The sequence below is a fragment of the Esox lucius genome, chromosome 8 (genome assembly GCF_011004845.1).
Source record: "Esox lucius isolate fEsoLuc1 chromosome 8, fEsoLuc1.pri, whole genome shotgun sequence".
NCBI classification, from domain to species: Eukaryota; Metazoa; Chordata; class Actinopteri; order Esociformes; family Esocidae; genus Esox; species Esox lucius.
In genome coordinates this window covers 10,179,364-10,200,028 of record NC_047576.1, presented here as the reverse complement: position 1 = coordinate 10,200,028, position 20,665 = coordinate 10,179,364, and the positions used below count along the sequence as shown (strand labels likewise).

General features: G+C 39.8%; 1 protein-coding gene and 1 long non-coding RNA gene across 3 annotated transcripts; one reads left to right on the top strand and one right to left on the bottom strand.

Moving 5' to 3' along the window:
• Positions 1-5,724: 5,724 nt before the first annotated feature.
• On the bottom strand, positions 5,725-14,756 carry rx1 (retinal homeobox gene 1). Of its 2 annotated transcripts, XM_020048854.3 has the most exons (5): positions 14,214-14,756; positions 13,164-13,228; positions 12,846-13,047; positions 9,271-9,539; positions 5,725-8,591 (listed from the first exon to the last, which is right to left on the bottom strand). In XM_020048854.3, the coding sequence occupies exons 3-5, from the start codon at positions 13,045-13,047 to the stop codon at positions 8,148-8,150; spliced, it is 915 nt and encodes a 304-aa protein (XP_019904413.1). In that variant the 5' UTR covers positions 13,164-13,228; positions 14,214-14,756; the 3' UTR covers positions 5,725-8,147. The 2 variants fall into 2 exon arrangements, with proteins under 2 accessions (XP_019904413.1, XP_010869784.1); XM_010871482.5 differs by having other exon boundaries at positions 12,846-13,228.
• Positions 14,701-19,292, top strand: LOC105011457. The gene is made up of 3 exons (XR_828082.3): positions 14,701-15,065; positions 16,070-16,165; positions 19,166-19,292. It is a non-coding gene; the product is annotated as an uncharacterized LOC105011457 (long non-coding RNA).
• Positions 19,293-20,665: the final 1,373 nt, after the last annotated feature.

Genomic DNA, 20,665 nt, shown 5'->3' with positions numbered 1-20,665 from the left:
TGTATGTGTGAATGTGATCCAGGCCTATGTGAACACATGGGTGCCACATGTCAACATAAAGATAGTGAAAAAAACTGAAAAATCTGTCCCAACAATATTTTTGGCCAGTCCCCACTAGGAACATTTTCATTTCCGGCTTAGGATAAAATGTACTTTTAGGTTTAGGTATTGAGGGTTAGGTTTTAGAGCTGGGTAAATTTTAGGCACAAAGGATTAAGGTTAGGGTATTACGGTTAAGGTTAGGGTTAGGTTAAGGCTAGGAAACATAGATACATAGGTTTTTGTTCCCCACAAGGTAAGAAAAACAAATGTGTGCGTGTTTGTGGGACCAAGTGCAATAGTATAAACAGTAAGGTTTATTAGGAAGTTTTTCACATGGAATATAACAATGGTTCTAAAGTTGCGGAGAAGAAGTAATGACAATCTCTGCCTGAATGTATAGGCCCTTGTACAGCCTATTCCAGTGCGTGTTTTCTGATGAACTAATGCATTTTGATGTGAGAACAAATAAATTAAATAAAACACATTCACACAAGTGTTTTTGCGTATCTGTTCTTCTCTGTCAACATGAAAACTATTTAAAGAAAGCCAATTAAGTCACTTTCACTCAAATGTTGTATCAAATTTTTTTTTTAAATAATCATGCCCATCTGATGCTACCCAATACTTTTATAAACACAATAAAATACATATTTTTCCAATGGAATGTATGAAATATATTTTTGAATCCTCATTAACACAATAGGCGTTCCAAAAAGGCTTTTCTAGTGTTAAACCAGAGAACAACAATACGTTTAATTTTTCTAATTTGGAATGCCTTTAATTGACCAAAAGCACAGCCAATACTGCAGAAGACATCTACCTCAACGGTTCCAGGTCTCAGGTGTTTCTGCAATGAAGGAGTGTCCTGAAATGAACATCCAATAATTCTCCATACACATGTACAAACATACAAGCAAAGGAAAGAGGGATCTATTGTCCATAGTGTTACTAAAAGTGTAATTACAAGTTTGTGTGTGTGTGTGTGTCTGTTGAGTGGGGGGGGGGGTACTCTGAACACTGGCGCCAGTCAACAAATCCTCCACTCACACCCCCCTCTCTCAGTGACCTCCAATTATGTCATGCGAAAAAGCTGTGTCCCATTGAAAAGCTCTCTTAATCAAACCCAATTAATTCCGCTCCTTTCCCTTATTATCCACAGCGAGGACCGCGTCCTCCCAATCGAACTTCAGCCCTGGCCCCTTCGGAAGCAACAGAGTCAGTAACAAAATAATAGCAATGCAAAAAAAAAATTATTCCTTGTTAGACACTCCGTTGTTCTTAAGTATGCTTTAAGTATTTAAGTACTTGCAAGTTAGTGAGCGTTTTGAGACTAAACCAGAGGTTCCCAAACTTCATTGGACCATGACCACATTTTCATCTCAAAATGTTTTTGGTCCCAACCATGTAAAAAACAAATGTATGTATGTTCATTTTATTTTATTCAAGCTGTTACAGTAAGTTAGTCAAACATAAACGTTTGAAATACATCAAAATGGTTGGCAAAGCATCATGGGAGATTATCTAGCAAAATGATTGTGTGTGAATGTGTGTATAGAAAAGTAAATCCTCAACTGTGTTGTGCTTTTCCTCTAGTTTGATTTACTGTCCAGTCCTGTCCAGTCTTTTCTGGTTAGTCCAGAAGACACATGTTCTTGATTGACCTATACAGCTCCGGAAAAAATTAAGAGACCACTGCACCTTTTTCTTTCCTTTCCAAAAAAGTCGAAAAGAAGGTTTTGAGTAGGGAACAGAAGGGTTAAAGTTAAGAGACCACTGCAAACTGAAAGCTTCTGTTCCTTACTCAAACCTTTCTTGTAAAGGAAAGAAAAAGGTGCAGTGGTCTCTTAATTTTTTCCAGAGCTGTATATCAGGAATAGGTTGGTCATGTTTTCTAGCCACATTCTTTGCCCATGTTCAAATAAAATAAAACATATTTAAAACTTTATTCTATAACAATATTGCAATTTACATTTACCTGTCTTTCAACTGAATCTAATTAATACATTGCTCTTATAAACATACACTGCAACACAAAATCCTCTATCCAAGCCAGTGAAAACAGTAATAACACTGGACTTCAGCTTGAGTGGGGACTGTGTGATGCTCAGCTCCAATCTTCTTAAGAGCTGCCAGAGACTGGAGTTATGGATTAATCTCAGGTTAGTGTGTCTTGCTAGATATAGAACTAAGCATCTGCGACATCTTTTAAATAATTGTTCATGGCAAAACATGCGGTCAAGATGGATTTTATGTAACAATCCAATAAGTATGGAATTCCCCATTAGCAGAGTGGAGAAAACCTCATCCTTATCCCAAAGACAAAAGCTTCTTTGGGGATATGTTGGTACACACAGTGCAGCCGCTGATGACGGGACTAACGACGACAAGGCAGGGACGTGTGAGGACAACGCAGCGTGTTTACTCTGAATCACCTTAATCCACCCCGTTGGCCCCGGTTCAAAATGACAACAAAAATGGAGGCGATGGTTGGATTTCGCTTCTGTGTCGATCTGCTGCTCTTTTCCCATGCTTTCCTTTGTGCCACTCACTCCAGCTCAATGCATGCCTGCCCTGGCCCCGGCTGCACCATGCCAAGATGTCCAGCAGTCAGTGTCTGCTCAGGCCCGGGCCTGGGCACTAATCCCTAAGCTGTCAGAGGACCCCGCTCTGAACTCATCCTAGTCCGTAGGAAAAGGCTCTAATTGGGGGATTTTCCACATCATTAACCCTGATGAGCTGCCACCCCACCCTCACCACTCCCACCTCCTTGTCTCCCTAAGGCTTCAACACACTCTCTCTTTCTTTCTGTCTCTTTCTTTCTCTTTCTCGCTTCCTCACTCACACTCTCATTCTGGCTTTATCTCCCTCTCCTGCATGCATTCCCTTCCTCATGTTCCCTGTACACTGGCCCCCCGCCTTCCCTCGTCCACCTTCCCAAATTCCCACCTCATGATTAGGACGTCGTCCCATGATGAAAAGAAAAATGTATTTATGAAACGACCACTTGTTGCCATTAAAGTTAGCCGTGTTTTAATGATAATACGTAACTAGTCCGCTCAGATTTATCTTTTACCGCCGGACGCGAGAGATCATAAACACATTCTCGAACAAAGTTTTGTTAAGAACTACGGCTCATTAAATGATCCCCCAAAAAAGCTAATGTTTTATTCATTTTTTACATTCCCCAGAATGTTGTGTTCACTGTTCACATGTTGGCCCCAGATGGCCCCCGACAAGAGTTCCTCCCGGACTCCCATCTGTCCAGGAGGGTGGTTCACACACCAGGGAGGCAGGACCAGCCCGCTATGAACATGTGCTGCAGCGGCAGCACCCAGGGGCAATTAGGGAGCAAAGGGCGCCGTGGCCAGGCCAGCCCCCCTCCTCCCAGGAGAGCCTGATTGATTGGAGCCTCATCTTTCTAACGGGCTGGCACTGTGCCATCAGCCAAGGACCAGGGGAGAGGAGGGGCTACTGTTCACTGTGTTAGATCCTATCTTTCAGAAACTACAGAAGGACGGCTGCTATAGTGCTGTATCACTACACTACCTCAGTACTCTGACAACCGTTTACATTCAAAGAGTGCTTACTAGATCAATGGTCACAGAAGCTGGGTGCATAGATATAGAGTAGATAGAACAAAAGGGACAGAAGACAAATTCTATCAAACTATATTTGTTTATTTTCTGAGTAGATATTAATTATATCCAGAACATGAAAATCAAAATGTCAGACAAAATCTAAGTAAACAGTACTATTTACTAGAACATACAACAAACAGACAGATATACAGGGAATTAAAAAGTGTCCTGTATATTTTCAGATAAACGTCTAAAACAAACAGGTTTCTAGTTCATTTTTAAAAAAACAATTCTAAACTTTGGCTTTTTCTTGGTCCCACAACCGCATGATGAATGATCATGTCTAAACATATTGTTTAATGTGCAAACTAACCCTGTATCTCTGTTGGGTGTGAGGTCCCCGAAATACCTGACAAGAGTTAAGAGCTAAAGAGCATGTACCAATAACACATAAGCTAGACAACTGCAAGTAAATTAGAAAACAGAATGTACAGCCATTTTAATATGGCATAAATAGCAAAACAAACATTTTGATACATGAGCGTTTAGTATAAAATCCCGATACACACCAGTAAAAAAACCTGAATAATACTTGATTTATTGACCAATGGGCCATTACTGTCTATGACAAATAGACAGCTTTCTATACAGTACCAGTCAAAAGTTTGGATACACCCACTCATTCAAGACTATTTATTAATTTTATTACTATCCACATTGTAGAATAATGGAGAAGATATCAAGACTCAGTATCAATATCAATGTCAACTGTTCAGAGACTGCATGAATCAGACCTTCATGGTCAAATTGCAGCGAATAATAAACTACTGAAAGACACCAATAAGAAGATACTTGCTTGGGCCTTAAAACAAAAATAATTGACATTAGAGGATTGGAAATCGGCCCTTTGCTACGATGATGCAAAATGTGAGATTTTTGGTTCCAACCGCTGTGCCTTTGTGAGATGCAGAGCGGTTAAAGGATGATGTCTGCGTGTGTCGTCCACCCTGTGAAGCATGGAGGAGGAAGTGTGATGCTGTTGGTGACACTGTTGGTGATTTATTTATAATTCAAGCCACACTCAACCAGCATGGCTACCACAGCGTTCTGAGGCGATAAGCAATCCCATCTGATTTGCTCTTAGTGGGACTATCATTTGTTTTTCAATAGGACAATGACCCAATGACCAAGACAAAAAGCATTCCAGGTGACTACCTCATGAAGCTGGTTGAGAGAATGCCAAGAGTATGCAAAGCGTTCATAAAGGCAAAGGGTGGCTACTTTGAAGAATCTAAAATATAAATGTATTTTGATTTGTTTACATTTTGTGTAATTTCATCGTTTTGATGTCTTCACTATTATTCAACAATGTAGAAAATAGTAAAACTAAAGACACTCCCTTGAATGAGTAGGTCAATCAATCAATCAAATGTATTTATAAAGCCCTTTATACAACAGCAGTTGTCACAAAGTGCTTTACAGAGACACCCGGCCTTAAACCCCAAGGAGCAAACAACAGTAGTGTTGGATTTCAGTGGCTAGGAAAAACTCCCTAAGAAGGCCGAATTTTAGGAAGAAACCTAGAGAGGACCCAGGCTCAGAGGGGTGACCAGTCCTCTTCTGGCTGTGCCGGGTGAGATATTAAGAGTCCAATTAGAATAATAAATACATTTCTCTGGGCTAAATCCAGAGTCTATTTGATTCTATACTAGGTCAAAAGTATGACCAGGTGGACAAGGACAGGGACAGCAAGTTTGGACAGGGTGAGTCCAAACTTTTCACTGTTACTGTAGGTGCTGTAATATAGGGAAAATTCTTTGGAAACTCCACCCAAACAGCACATTAGGTGAATCAAACATTTGGCGACAATCGTTTTAAAACAATTAAACGGTTTGTCTGGACTTTCCTTTCCTTTCAAAACAAATGCTGCAACAATAGCACTTTTGTGTAAAGGAATGTATTTTCTTCATATTTTATAGCCTACAATCACAGGACATATGGTTTGTTACCTCTTACACATATTCAATTGCAATAGGATAACAAATAATTTTACCTGTAGAAAGTCTACTCAAAATCAAAATGCTAAATTGTCTTACATCAGAAATGATTACAAAACCTTTTATTCTGTATGACACAAGGTACGGCACAGAGGGCTTGTTGGAGTCTTTGTTGTCACCATACACAATCCAGTTGACGAGGACCCAATCTCCTACGTACTAAATACACATTTAGTCATTTTCAAAACAGAACAACAATAGAGCCATTCACCCACGGAGTATCTCTTTGACATAAAAAAGGCTCATGACAAAATTGCTCAATCAAGTCCCAAAATTGGGCCTATTTACTGCACTCTGTGACCGTTGTCCCCATCTAACTATAAACAAACCCAATAGGCCTGGATCAATCGTGCTGAACAAAGTGGAAACTATGTGGGGTGACACATCAGAGCTTTCCCCTTCTGCTTCTCAGCACCTACACACGCTGAAGAAAGGTCACGCTGCCAGAAGGTTTTCTTCTCTAACAGCCACAAAAAAGGTTACATCAGCGGCTTCAGTGGCTTCATCCTTCTGTCCCCTCGTCCTCTGCCCCCGACAGTGTGAGAAGGACGTCCCCCGGCTCTCACCACAGAACACACCGTTTGACTGACCCAAGCATGTTTAGCAGCTCCAAGCAACAGCTAAGACAAGAGGTCACACACACACACACACACAGACACCCTGACATTTCAATATGCTCCTCTCCAAAACAGTATTTTTTCAGTGAACAAGAGCCTCACGTCGTTTAGTCTGCCAGCACTATAGAGAAATAAAGTGTTTATACACAGGGTAAGTGTGAGTGCAGTCTGCAGTGTGTTATCGTTAATCGTCAGGAAGGTGAATTAAGACAAAGTCGCTTTCTGTTGAGTTAATTCAATCTTAAGGGGTGTTCACATATTTTTTTTATTTTTTATGAACTAACATTATGCACTGTGTTATTGGAGCCCCAGCCAAAATCTCCCTTTAGCCAGGACATCTCAACCATGACCTCAAAACCCACACAAAAATGTGAGGTGTGGAAAGAGGCTGTCCTCTGTAACCTCAGTTAATAAAGACAGATGTTCCCCTTTCCTCTGTGGTATACTTTCTCTGTGCTGAAATAATCTTTACATCAAAACTGGATGTCTGGTTCTGTTCAGGGTCATATACGTAGTGACTAATAGTGGCACAACCTTCAACTGCTATTATGGGGGGCATTTAATGGGCATTCACAAATACTGTGAGAATTACTGGTGTATTGACCCGTAAAAATCCTGATAAATTAGACAATTGGATTAATTAAGAAAATACACAAACCTTAATTTGCAGAGTTAAATGTGACCGCGTGAGCACTCTACAGAATGTCTTCTGTCAAAGGACACGCGCTCTGTTATGATTTACGGCTAACAACGAAGAACCAAAATATTAAAACTACTCTTGAAAAAAGTTAAAGAATAGTAAGAACATAAAAACATGGACAGTCCGAAACTACAAAAAACAACATTAGTCTTTGGGATGGTCTGTGTCATGTGGCTCAGAGGCAGGACACGATGTGGTCTTAGTGATAGAAATATTGCATTGTGCTTTGTAAGAACCAAAAAACATTTCAGACAATGCCACTGTATTTTACAGGAATACTGAGAAGGAAGTATTTGTTGCCTCTGTTAAGAAATTTGAAATTTGAACGTTGAGATGAGGAAATCCAAAATCAAAACGTGCCATAACTGGCTACTAATGTCAAGTGTTCTTGTTCCAGTTGCTTCATAAAAGTTAAACTTAAAAAAACTAAATGTAAAAAAAACAAGTGACACTTCTGTTTCGCTGCCTTCCACAATAACACTGTTAAATTCGGTTGTCCTTGCAGTTCTTTTAGAAAATGGGTGCTTGTGCAGTTAAATATGCTAGGCGTTTCTTCACATTCTGCGTCATAGAGTCCAGAATAAAAACCTTTCTGGATTGTGGCAAACAAAATGTGCATCTCCTTCCAATTCTTCACTTCAATAGTAGAAAAGGTAATTTCACATGGACAGATTATGAACTGTAAACATAAATGGTATCGTAAATTTGTCCAGATACAACAGGATGTGTGAGATAACAAGCAAGGTATTTCCAGTACTTTAAACAAATCACAAATTTGCAGGTTAGCATTTTCCTAATTTCAGAATGAAAGGGGACATCTGGCCCATAGACTTGCCTGTAACTTGCAAAAAGATGTTGTTCTTTGTTTCAATTCAATTCCATCCTTGTTCTATCTCTGCTCTTAACATTTATGGACCCAAACTTTAGTCATAGGTTAACCAAGATTAGTAGAAGAGGAATGACTAAGAACCATTCTAGTGCTGACAAAGGGTAAATATGTCACTGGGTGCTGGATTTCTCAGACATATCATAGGTGTGCATTTGTTGGTGCCATCACTGCGATCATGTTTCATGGAAAAAGCTCTTAGCATGGACAACCCCCCCCCCCCCCCAATTATGTCTGGAAACAGTTTAAATAGTGTTTCTCACACCATCACATGGGCTGCCAGGTTTTGTCCATGGACTGGATGTGTTCCTTGGCTTTCATCCTCAGTGCTGCAATACTAGAGCTCCGCTGGTCAACGTCCTCCATTGGATACTTATCAGCAAAGGGCCCAGAACACTGGTACGGCGGAGGTGCCATGGATTGCATGCCCTGGCCCATGGTCGGAGGGCTGTTGAGGAAGCTGTGACTGGGGTAGCCACCCTGCAGGCCCTGACCTGGGCCCATGAAGCCTGGAATACTGTGAACTGGGGTGGCGCTGGACAGGGGGGAGGTCAGCCAAGGGTCCAGTGGGAGAGAGTTGCTCATGGGCCCCATGTTGCTGTGCATGGACGGCCGGTTGAACGAGAGGATTGGTGAATCATGCAGCTTCATTGTGCTGGCATCCATCTTCTCCTGGCGCCTCCATTTGGCTCTGCGGTTCTGGAACCACACCTAAACGGCAGAGGGTCAGGATTTATAGAGCAGCGTACTGATTGAGTATTGCAGAGAATCTTTACAGATTTTAGCATACTGCTATTATTAGCAGTATCCAGTATTGATACAGTATATTGACTGTATAGGCAAGACTGTCTCAAAACTGGCCTTAATTACAGAATCATTTGGCACAGTGAGAAACTAAGTCACTGTCTACTTTTGGTATCCTTTTCATTGAACAATATAATATAGACGCTACCACAGCAAAATATAGATCCAAGAGGTTTATTATTAATGTTTGCATTTTGTTAGTGGCTAGTTTGTATCAACCTCCTTCCCTAAAACCAAGACAATGTTTCCGTCTCGTGACTGGTTGTCAGTCAGAAGAGGATATATCCCAAAAAGGCTCTGTCATTGAAACCACAACCATCTCCACTGTTGCCTAGGGTCAGGTTTCAAGACTCTTAAGTGAAGGGTACAGGGCTGTATGACTCTCAGAGGTAGTGGGCAAAAAAATATGAATTCTATTCAGCTTTGCAGTTTGTATGTTTAAATCACAAAATGTACACACGTCAGGCGATCTTTTAGCAAAAAATGCTTTTTTTTTCTCTGATCGACTATGGTTTCTGATTGGCTAGAAAGTCAGAGAAGATGACCAGAGCACAGTATCAATAACAATAGCAGCAGACAAAACTACCTGCACTCTGACTTCAGGGAGGTTAACCTTCATGGCCAGTTCTTCACGGCTGTACACGTCAGGATAGTGGGACTTCTCAAAGGCACGCTCCAGCTCGTGCAGCTGGTAGGTGGTGAAGGTGGTGCGGTTGCGTCTGTGCTTTTTCTTGGGCTGCTCTTCTTCGCAGTGCTCTGGACTCTTCCCTCCGTCACTGTCCACACTCTTCCTCAGCTCACTCATGTCCCCATCACACTTGTCAGAGTACAGGCCAGAATCTGCAGAGCCCATAGCTGGGGGGGGAGAGATTCAAATACAATTTTCAGGGATTCTTAAAAATCAGTATTTCCACCAATTAGAAATACATTTCTTATGGTTTAATCTCAGTTGACAAGCTACTGAAACACTTGACGACTGTGACTTTTTAACTCTCATTTGAAATGTTGTAACAAAACATAGCCGTTAGATCTTTCTTTTGGATTTAACCAAGATTGTTTTACCTCATGTGACCCCTCACTTGTAATTTAATTAGCTTTTAAAAGTCAGGAATACTTGGCTTGTTAGCCAACTGTTGGCTGTAGGCTCCCCTATCATCAATAACCATACAGTATGTCATCTCTAAATCCGTATGTTAGCTGCTACTGTTATCAGATTGAGTGAAAGGCCAATGTGAATGATCAATAACTTCATTGGGGAAAGACTAAAGAGACTGCGATGAAGGTTCTAGCTGTTGTGGGGTTAAGGGTGGACAAAAGCTGATATTAAAATGAGCTTAACAACTTGACCAGGACGTACTGACATCTTGTCTGTAGAGCACACATTGCTTTGACACTTGCAACAATAGGCCATTGTCAGTCAATGAAACTGAAGTTGGCAAAGGGATGTTGACCAGTGTAGAGTACAATATGACGCCCCCCCCCCGCCCCCCGCCCCACCCCATCCCACACACACACACACACACACACACAAACACAGTGGAAATTGGATGAAGATTGTAACATTTTGTTATAGGCCTACAGGATTGTATCTAGGTTAGCCACCACACATAGATAACTACAGTAGTCAAAAAGCACTATGTTCACACTAAACCTCTGAAAGAGACACACCCTGTTAGGTCTTCTGATATGCTGAATCTAAGTAGGACTTTCATTGTTATAATTTCCATGAAGAAAACTGTAGGAATACCATAAATATTAAAAGGAACACACTGCCAACATGGCGGTTGAATAAATCTTTTCAACAGCTAAATGGGGACGAAGACGACCATCAATTCAGCTGTTCGGTTGACACGTCTGTCGTCGCTGCAGTGACCAGTGCACTGGTACTGCCCTATAAATCATCTCAAATATCCCTTCATGATGGTAATATTGTTCATTTGTCAACACTGTAATATAATACTTCAAATAAAAAAGATGGAATGTGTGAGTTTGGTTTATAATTTAGCTGATATTGTTTAGTTTATATTGAGTACAAAAGCAACCCCTTTGGCACACAATGAGATAAGAATTAACTGGGGATTCATTTTACAATACTTAGCCATAATGTAAAGAGCTAAACTTGCCTCTGTCCAGCGCAGTTAAAATCCATAACCTGGTTGTATCCAACCCCAAAACTACTTTCAAACCCGGCAAAATCAATCTTCATAATAAACTAATGCTTCATAGCATCTAAACAGAAAGCCAAGCAAAACCTTCAACTATCAGACATGGGAAGCGAGATGGAGTCCATTGATCTATCTCTCATTAACAGTCTATGACAAAGCCCATAGTGGCACAATGAAGGGGTCAGACTGGGTTCAGTGACCAGCTCCCTGCTTGTCAGCCCCTCAGAACCGCCTGTCTAAAGACCCCTGCATGTTTACAGTCCAGCAGCATATCTCAATGTGGAGGAGACACAGTGACGCGATGATCCATGAAGTGTCTATTCAGATGGAAAAGGGATGACTAACAAGTTAGATATGTGCCGTGGACATGTAAATCAGGCATTGATACTAAGTGTAAACGAACATTAATTAATTGCTGTTGTAATGGTTGAAAAGTGCTTATGATCAGCTTATAACAATCAATTAGTACAATGGCCATGTTATAAGACACATCCAAATACTCTGTAATGTCGTCATCACAAATGCCAGTTGGTGCTACATGTTTTATCAAAACCACCACAGATTAAACAACATCAGATTTCATGCAGAGATGAAATGTTAATAAAATGAAAATATACCACTGTAAAATCTCATCTGTGTCCAAGAGAAGATTAGGAGAAATCTACAGGGGAATGGGATTTTGGATGTAACCCTCTAACCATCTTGCATTGTATAATTTATATCTCAATCTCAGCTTGATCTCACATTATGTACCAGCCACATGAATACAGTATCTCACATGTATCTCACATTTTTAACAGCCACATTAATCCAGTACCCCTTCAGCAATAATAAAAAAAAAAATCTAATTAATTCTGTGACACAGCCTCTTTTAAGAAACTACCCAGACTGCATACAACTAATGCTGCCATCAAGGTCATTGTTGCTTCATTGCATTGATGCAATGGAAATAATCAAGTCTTAATGACTTAAGTAAAGCCGCTAATCATTACATCACTAAACGACAAATGGAAGTGTGTAAGTTCAGGCGTCACATACAGGATCCTCTGACAAGCTTTGTGGTCTACTTATGAGAAAGTGAATTAAATGTTAGTATAAACATTTTTAATAATTTGAGAAAAACCTGTCATGTCATCATATTATCTGATGTGTTTAGAAAAACTGTTATCATAATTGTTTTACATTCTGCCTTCTATTCATAATGCAGTTGTACATGTTTTGATTTCAGAAGTGCTTTGCATCTCAGTATTGTGTGCAAATATACGCCTGGGACAATTCCATTTTCCCCTTGGTGTGAGGGCCAAGAGAGTCAATTCATTTCACCAACCTTACCTCAGCAACCTTGTACCATCAGTGTGTTACCAATGCAGAGGGCTCTGTAACTCAATAACCTTTGAACCCCGGCAGTGTGTTACCAACGCAGATGGCTCTGTAACTCAATAACCCTTGAACCCCGGCAGTGTGTTACCAACGCAGATGGTTCTGTAACTAAATAACCTTTGAACCCCGGCAGTGTGTTACCAAGGTAGAGGGCTCTGTAACTCAATAACCTTTGAACCCCGGCAGTGTGTTACCAACGCAGATGGCTCTGTAACTCAATAACTCTTGAACCCCGGCAGTGTGTTACCAACGCAGATGGCTCTGTAACTAAATAACCTTTGAACCCCGGCAGTGTGTTACCAAGGCAGAGGGCTCTGTAACTCAATAACCTTTGAACCCCGGCAGTGTGTTACCAACGCAGAGGGATCTGTAACTCAATAACCTTTGAACCCCCGGCAGTGTGTTACCAACGCAGAGGGATCTGTAACTCAATAACCTTTGAACCCCCGGCAGTGTGTTACCAACGCAGGTGGCTCTGTAACTCAATAACCTTTGAACCCCGGCAACTGTATTTGTGTCACGTCCCTCTGGATTCAGTGCCATGAATGCCACAGATTCAGAGCTGTGGTGAGAAGTAAGCTCGATGGAGTGTGTATCTCAATCCTCTGACACTCACCATGGTACTGCTGCTCTGAGAGGTGCCCATAGGGGAGTGATGTGTCCTGCTTGCCAGGGTCCGCCAGGCCATCCATGCCCACTTTGTGGGTAACTGGGCCCCCGGATGTGCAGAGCAGGGGGTCTTGGTCTTTGCTGAAGCCCAGGATGACATCAATGCTGTGGACACGGCCGCCCATCACTGAGCCTCCTCCTTTCACCATCTCGTGGAAGTTACCGGGCGAAAGGCAGCTGTCATCCACCATGCTCATGGTATCCAGTGATAAATGCATTCGATCGTTCGTACTCTCTGTCTGTACTTTAGCAGGAAAAAGTATACCTGGCTCGATTATGTGAAGGAACAGGTCCTAGGACAAGTTGTTGTCCTCCACTAGTCGTGTGTACCTGCAAAACAAAGTCAAAGTTATTGCATGATCAGACAGGACTCCACAATCAACCAGGACTCCACAATCTGTTTGTCATTTAGAAGAGACACAATAACATTCTCAAAAACTCTCAAATACAACCTATATTAGTAATAGAACCTACCACTGCTTTAACCGATCATTATGATCATTTGATTAACATCATGTAGTCAATATTAATGAAATATCATCAACAATTGTTTCTGGGACAAAATTAGTTAAAGGGGCATATGTGCTGTATATAACATTATTAATCTATCATTATAACATTTTGAATTGAGACACTATTATTAAATACAAGGGGATCATACGAGTCTCTTTATTATATTTCATTAACTAATTATCAAGCATATTAAGTGCAATGAGATTGATAAACGTGATGATTTGATAGACTTCAATGTATACAGTACAGTACATGTCAAATCAAATCCATTAAACGGCAGTTGAGAAACTGATCTCTGAAATACCTTTCTTTTATCCTGAGATGGACATACACATTTTTTTAAGTTTAGTAGTGTAATAAAATTTCAACAAAAGAAAAGTTGTAGAACTACTGGGAATAGCGTTGTTATGTAGAGGAAATAAATACTTAAAAAATGTGTACATTTCAGTTGAGTTCAATTAAGCCCTAGACATTTGTATGGTATTTAATATACAGTAGGACTGAATGTTCACATGTACAGTGTATATTACTCTAATTTAAGCCATAGTAGGCGTATTATAATTGTGGGGGAAAATATACTAGGCTTACAAGGCAGTCGTTCAAATGCAGTCTTTGATTTAAAAATGTGACGGATACTGTAAAAAAAATTAAAAAGTAAAAAACGACGATGATTTCAAATGCTAACAACATTCTCACTTTCAGTTTTCAATTCTGAAATTTGTTAAACAAAGATTATTTCAAATCTTAACCTTCATTTTTTTTTTTGCCTAGATAACACAAAGTAATATAGATTTAAACCTACCTCTAAAGAAGGGACGCGCATGAAGTTGAACGACTGTCAATATTCCACCTGTTTTCTCCAACACTGCACTTCAACTGTTGAGGCAGCTCACGCCCCCGTCCTGCACAGGGCACGCCAAAGCCGCGCCAGTCTTACTCCCCGTTCATTCCTATCTATATAATCACAAACAACTAATTCTGAAAAACACAACAAAATTGTGTGCCCAAAGAAAGCTTGGGAATAACTGTTTTATTGCAAGCTTGTCATTCCAAAGCGAAGAGAAAGTAGTTATAGTGACGGTGAATGGAAATAAAACGAAGGGATTAAAGGTTTATTAATTGGAATCCTTCCCCTTTAAGAATGATTGACAGTTGTTTTCTAGTCAAATAATTGCACTAAATGTAGCTTATTCACCCCACAGGAGGAGGCCGGAGCTAATGAAGTCACGACTAGTCTATTAAAGACAAGGACTGAATGAAAGTTTTCACTACTGTAATCCCCTCATTATTTCAGAAAAGACTAAATGAATGCTGTGGTAGGACAATTTATGTGCATGACAGTCCTGGTGAGAGAAAGAGGCGTGAACTAATGCTTAATAGATTATTATGACAAGGTAAATTGTGCCATAGAAACGGGTGCAAACTACTAGCTTGTAATTTCTATCGTCTATCGTATATTTTGTACTATTATGTATTTATTTGGTAAATATTTTCGATTTTAATTTGAATGTATGTACGTATATTGACAACATGAAAGTGACATATCATCAGCAGTATTTATTTGGAGTGGCGGCGCATCCGAATTTTTTAGGAGCTTCCGGAAGCTTCTGCACATGTGCGGATCATTGCAGGCCACTAGGCAACGTACAGAGAGGTAGGCAACGATATAGTTTGTTAACACCGTCGGCCGTTATGCGTACGATTACTGCTGAAAAAGACACTGTAGCCTACTTCACCCTTAAAGGAAATGTTAGTCTATGTAGATTGTCTGACAGCAATCCATGGCATTTCTCTAGCATTGTAAATAAAATTTTAACGTTTTAAGTCGTGGTACCTTTCCAACTGTTTAAGTCGTGGTACCTTTCCATTTTCAGATTTTTTCCATTTTCCATGTTCAAATCACCCTAAAGTGCCTTCAATTCTGCGGAGCTAAACAAAGTTGAATGATTTGTAGTATATTTGTAGTATATAATATAGGTTCCATGATCTGCATAGAATATTTTCGGCCAAATGTTAAAAGATTAGTTGCTGGAAGCTGTGTCAGGGAGACTAAACCAATACGACTTGCTAAAATACACAATGTTTAAATAGACTACTTTACAGGGTAAGGAAACTAGTACAATGTTTTACTTTGTAGGGTGCAGGGTAAAATATCCCTTTAAAACAACAGTCTTAAAAAAAAACTTTTAGGTGCATGAGGATGAATTAAAATTAAGGTTTTGCTATAAAGTAACATGTTTACAACCTGTAGATACAGTACAACATGTGATATGATTGCTGCAAGGCATTATCTGTCCACACAGAAAATAAACAATTAGGGATCAGATCTATTGAAGAAGAGTGATCTCAGTCATGTTTAACAGCTCATTAAGGATTTAACCCCACTGGTGTTAGTTAGCTTGGACTGGTTGCAAGTGTTCATTACACAATCATGTCATAATCGTTATAAATAGATTTATTACTATGACACAGAAAGGAATCAGAATTCATCACATAAAGCCATTATGATACGTTTTCTTCGGTTTATGTCAATACAATATGGAAAAGGACTCTGTTGAGATTAGCATTTGAAATTAAAAGTTATTACAAAAACAAAAAATAAAAGTTTCCTGTGATAACAAATTAACATTGGTCCATCTGATATGTTTTTAACAACAGATTCCTGTGCCTCTGGTGGTATTTGGGAGAAGCTGTTGCTTTAAGAGAGTATTTTCACCAGTAGGCCACTCTGAAGTCTTTGCTGGGTTTAAAGAGGTAAGTGTCACAGAGATCAACCCTGCCTTTAATGAGGCTGAGGACTTCTACTGAGATTTCCTCTGACCTCAAAGAAATCTAAAGATAAGTTTAAGACGCTCTGTTGATTCTTTTTTCTTCAAGTTGGTTGCCCGACTTGAAGAAATTAAAAAGCAATTCAGGAACAATGCCCCTGACAAAATCAGTTGTTTTCTATATACTATATTGTCACTATGGAGCTGAAGAGGGGAAAAGCTTAAACAACCTTTGACTCCCTAAAATCCTATTTACCACATAATCAAAATCAACATATAACGGAAAATGGTAATGTGCTGTGCTCTGTTTAACCTGTAGCTATTTAGTATTTAGTCTACACTCTTGCATGCTCCATTTTGGGGGTTCCAGGGAAAACCCTCTTGGCTCCAGGCAGAACTTGTTTTGATAATCCTGGATGCTACGTGAAACCCAAAAGGAATCTACTTGGAATCAATTGGTTCTCTGTGGAACCAAAAAAGGATCCCATCAAAGGGACAGCCAAAGCACCATTATGGAGCTCTTTACTGTGAGAGTGTAAATGTTAGCCAAATACTGTTGCTGTAACAATGGAGAATGCTCATATGAGGTGAACAAAAAAAAAATGCAATTGTGTGAAGTGGTCAGATGTAGATCTAATAGAAATTTTCCAACATCTCTCAGGACATACAATTTGAGCCTATTTAAATTATATTGATTGTTGTAAAAACAATTTCATTTAAACAACGTTATGTGAGTACAATTTTAAGTTCTCACCAGCAACTAGTTACTCTCATTGCGCTATAAGTTTAAGCATGTGCACGCATCACTTTGTCCAGAACCCTGACATGGAAGGCCTTCATGCAACAGAGAGTGTACTGTACATATAAAAAAGGTTATTGAGGGTAATTGATCATTAGAAATAAGTTTTGCAATTATGTTAGCACAGCTGAAAACTGTCATGCCGACTAAGGAATCAATGAAACTGTCCTTTAGACTAGTTGAGTATCTGGAGCATCAACAATTGTGGGTTTGATTACAGGCTCAAAAGGTCCAGAAACAAAAAACTTTCTTCTGAAACTCGTCAACCTATTCTTGTTCTGAGAAATTAAGGCTATTCCATGCAAGAAACTGAAGATCTTGTACTATTAAGCTATGTACCACTCCCTTCACAGAACAGCGCGAACTGGCTCTAATCAGAATTGAAAAAGGAGTGGGAGGCCCTGGTGCATAACTGAGCAAGAGGACAAATGCATGAGTGTCTAGTTTGAGAAACAGACACCTCACAGGTCATCAACTGGCAACTTTATTAAACTGTTCCCGCAAAACATAAGTCTCAACATCAACACCAATCTCAACGCTGGCCTTCTAGGCAGAGTTGCAAAGAAAAAGCCATCTCAGATTAGCTAATAAAAAGAAAAGATTAAGAAGGGCAAAAGAACACAGACCTTGGACAGAGGAAAATTAGAAGAGTGTAATGGACAGGTGGATCTAAGTTTGAGGTGTTCGGATCACAAAGAAGAACATTCGTCAGACCAAATGAAAAGATCCTGGAGGAGAGCTTGGTAGAACATGGTGCTTATAGTATTGGTGGTTAAGTGGAAGATTTGTACAGAGTAAAAGGGATCTTGAAGAAGGAAGGCTATCACTCCATTTTGCAACACTATGCCATACCCAGAGGTGCTTGATTGGAGCCAATTTCCTCCTATAACTGGACAATGACCCAAAGCACAGCTTCAAACTATGCAAGAACTATTCAGGGAAGAAGCAGTCAGCTGGTATTTTGTCTATAATGGAGTGGCCAGCACAGTCACCAGATCTCAACCCAATTGAGCTGTTGTGGGAGCAGCTTGAGCGTATGGTATGTAAGAAGTGCCCATCAAACCAATCCAACTTGTGGGAGGTGCTTCAGGAAGCATGGGGTGAAATCTCTTCAGATTACCTCAACACATTTACAACTAGAATGCCAAAGATCTGCAAGCCTGTAATTGCTGGAAATAGAGGATTCTATGATTAAAGCAAAGTTTGAAGGACACTATGATTTCATGGAAAACAAGGAAATTTCAAAGCGACCAGTAGTGTAAATTTGATGGTAGATAGATTGAAGTCTAATGGTCAATCCTTTTTTTATGAGAGTAACTTTCCTCAAGTAAAACAAACATTGTGTGTTGTGTTTGTGTGTTTCTGTTCTGGGGGAAGTGCATGTTCAGTTATCATATCATGTTAATACATTTTCGGCCCTTCCTGGTTGTTTCCCCATTATCCTAATTGAGTACAAATTGGTTAAGAAGGAGCAGCGCAGTTATCAAGCTGCTTAGTTTTATCAGATGACAATGTAAGTCCTCTTTATCCTATTAGAGACAAAGTAGCTAACGCTTAAATGCGCTGTGTCAGCTTACTGAGGAGATGGATGGGGGATGGATAGCTGTGGTTGGCATTGGAGGTGTGTAGAGGTGGGTGTAGCAGGGTGTAAAGGCCAAAGGAGGTGTACATGATGCCCCTCCCACAGTCCCTCAATTTAACACTTTTAGCATTTCCACAAAATCCTCTGTTGCCGAGTCTGTTTATTTTGGCTTGTCTCTCAACACTTTTCCTTCATATCATCCATCTTAAAGCCACAGTCCCTACCTTCTACAGACGAAGCTACCAAAAACCAGAAACTATATACGTTCTTACTGTAAATGCAATAGAAATAGGAAAGCTTAAATAGCTAAGGATGTTGTAAATTAAAAAAGTTTCTTAGTTCCACTAATGTTTGTGCTACTCCAATATCCATAGGTTATAGCTGGGTCTTTGCAAGAAATGAGTCTCTTTGGCATTTTACAGTGGCTTCAAAAAGTATTCAGAACCTTTCAGTTTATCTACATTTTGTTGTTATATATTGATTGCAAAAATATATAAATTCAATCTATGCACAATACTCCATGATGACAAAGCGAAAACATGTTTTTTGGAAATGTATGCCAATTTAATATCTAATGTACATATGTATTTACACCCTTTTTTCAGTACTTTGTAGAAGCACCTTGGGTTGCAATCACAGTTTTGAGTCTTCTTGGATATACCCTGACGCTCCACCATCACGCTCCACGACAGAAATGATATTAGCCAGGTGTTGAGCGGCACCTTGTTTTGGCCGGACGTAGCACTTGGCATTCAGGCCTATTAGCTCAATGCACATAAATGAATGAAATCTGAAATGTGTTTAAATAAAAAAAAAAACAGTTTCCGCCTTGTCATTTTGGAGCATCAGTTACTAATTAAGTCTATAACACAAATTGTGTAGAAAGTGAAGGAGTCTGGCTCGTTTCAGAAGGAACTGTAAATAGAAAATGTGCTCCAATATTGAATTTGACTTTTGAATGGTTAGCTGTTATGAAATTGAAGGGTCTTACATGCCGTCTGTTTCCCTATGTGATGTGCACATGCGGTGTATGACGTGTGAAAAGGGGCTGTGGCAAAATCGCAATTCTGAAACAAATCTTATTTTCCTCAGTGAGTAAATAATTGGAAGATTTTCAACTTCCCGACAGCATTCTAATGCATGCATTGCTACAGTACAAACCACAGAACTAAATCCTTTAAACCAGAATGTGCGTAGTGCATAAAGAAAAATAACGCACAAATTTCGGCCACAATTAGGCCATCATTAATTAAAAGGACATAAAAGCACAAAGGACTGCACACACACCTAGCCACTATTAAAGACCTAACTACCTGTCCTAATATCAAGACTACATGTTTAACTACATCGTTTTAAATGTTATACATTATAGATGGAGGTGGACAGAGAAACAGAGGGAATAGTTGTTTGAACATAGATCATGTGGAAAATGATTAAGAATAAAAGAGAGACCTCTAACCAGCAGGTGGAACTGAGGAGCAAGAGGAAATGCCAGTGAGACCACTTACAAGTTACAGAAAGTAGTTCAATCCTAGTTCTTAATTCCTAGAGAAGGACATTGGAGGACATGGAGACGTGCCTCAATGAAATGGTCGTTACAACCCCAGGTGAAGAGGACATGGAGGGGTTGCTGTGGGAAAGGGAGAAAGACCAAATCCTTGCCAGAACAACAGGACCAGAACCTAATCTTCAACCTTTATCTTCAACAGCAGCCTTACTCTGGCTGAACTACACCTCCTTAACAAAGGTTTGCCCTATTCTTGCTCATCCATTTAAGCTAAAAGTAGAGATCTTTAAATTCTAGAGATCCATCAAGATTAAATACAAAGACAATGTGCAAGTCTATAATCCCCCCCCCCACTGTATCTTAACAACAAACTATTATGAGAGTGAAAAGGAACTTCTACAATGCTGCTATTGACACCTGCCATATGGTTAATAGAGACATTGATTTTCACTTATAGTCTTATAAACACAGAGATGTTGGTAAAATGGAATGTGAGACACTATTGTACTTGAGCAAGAATAGAAATACTGTTTGGAAACCAGCAGATATGGAAGAGTGCTTTGTTCTTTATAGTAAAGACAAGTATAATTCTGAGATC

Coding starts and splice junctions, on each gene's coding strand:
- rx1 (XM_010871482.5), bottom strand. CDS start 13,116: ATGCATTTATCACTGGATACCATGAGCATGGTGGATGACAGCTGCCTT. Junction 9,540..12,845: donor CTCAGAGCAGCAGTACCATG/GTGAGTGTCAGA, acceptor CTCCCCCCCCAG/CTATGGGCTCTGCAGATTCT. Junction 8,592..9,270: donor TCCCTGAAGTCAGAGTGCAG/GTAGTTTTGTCT, acceptor TCTGCCGTTTAG/GTGTGGTTCCAGAACCGCAG.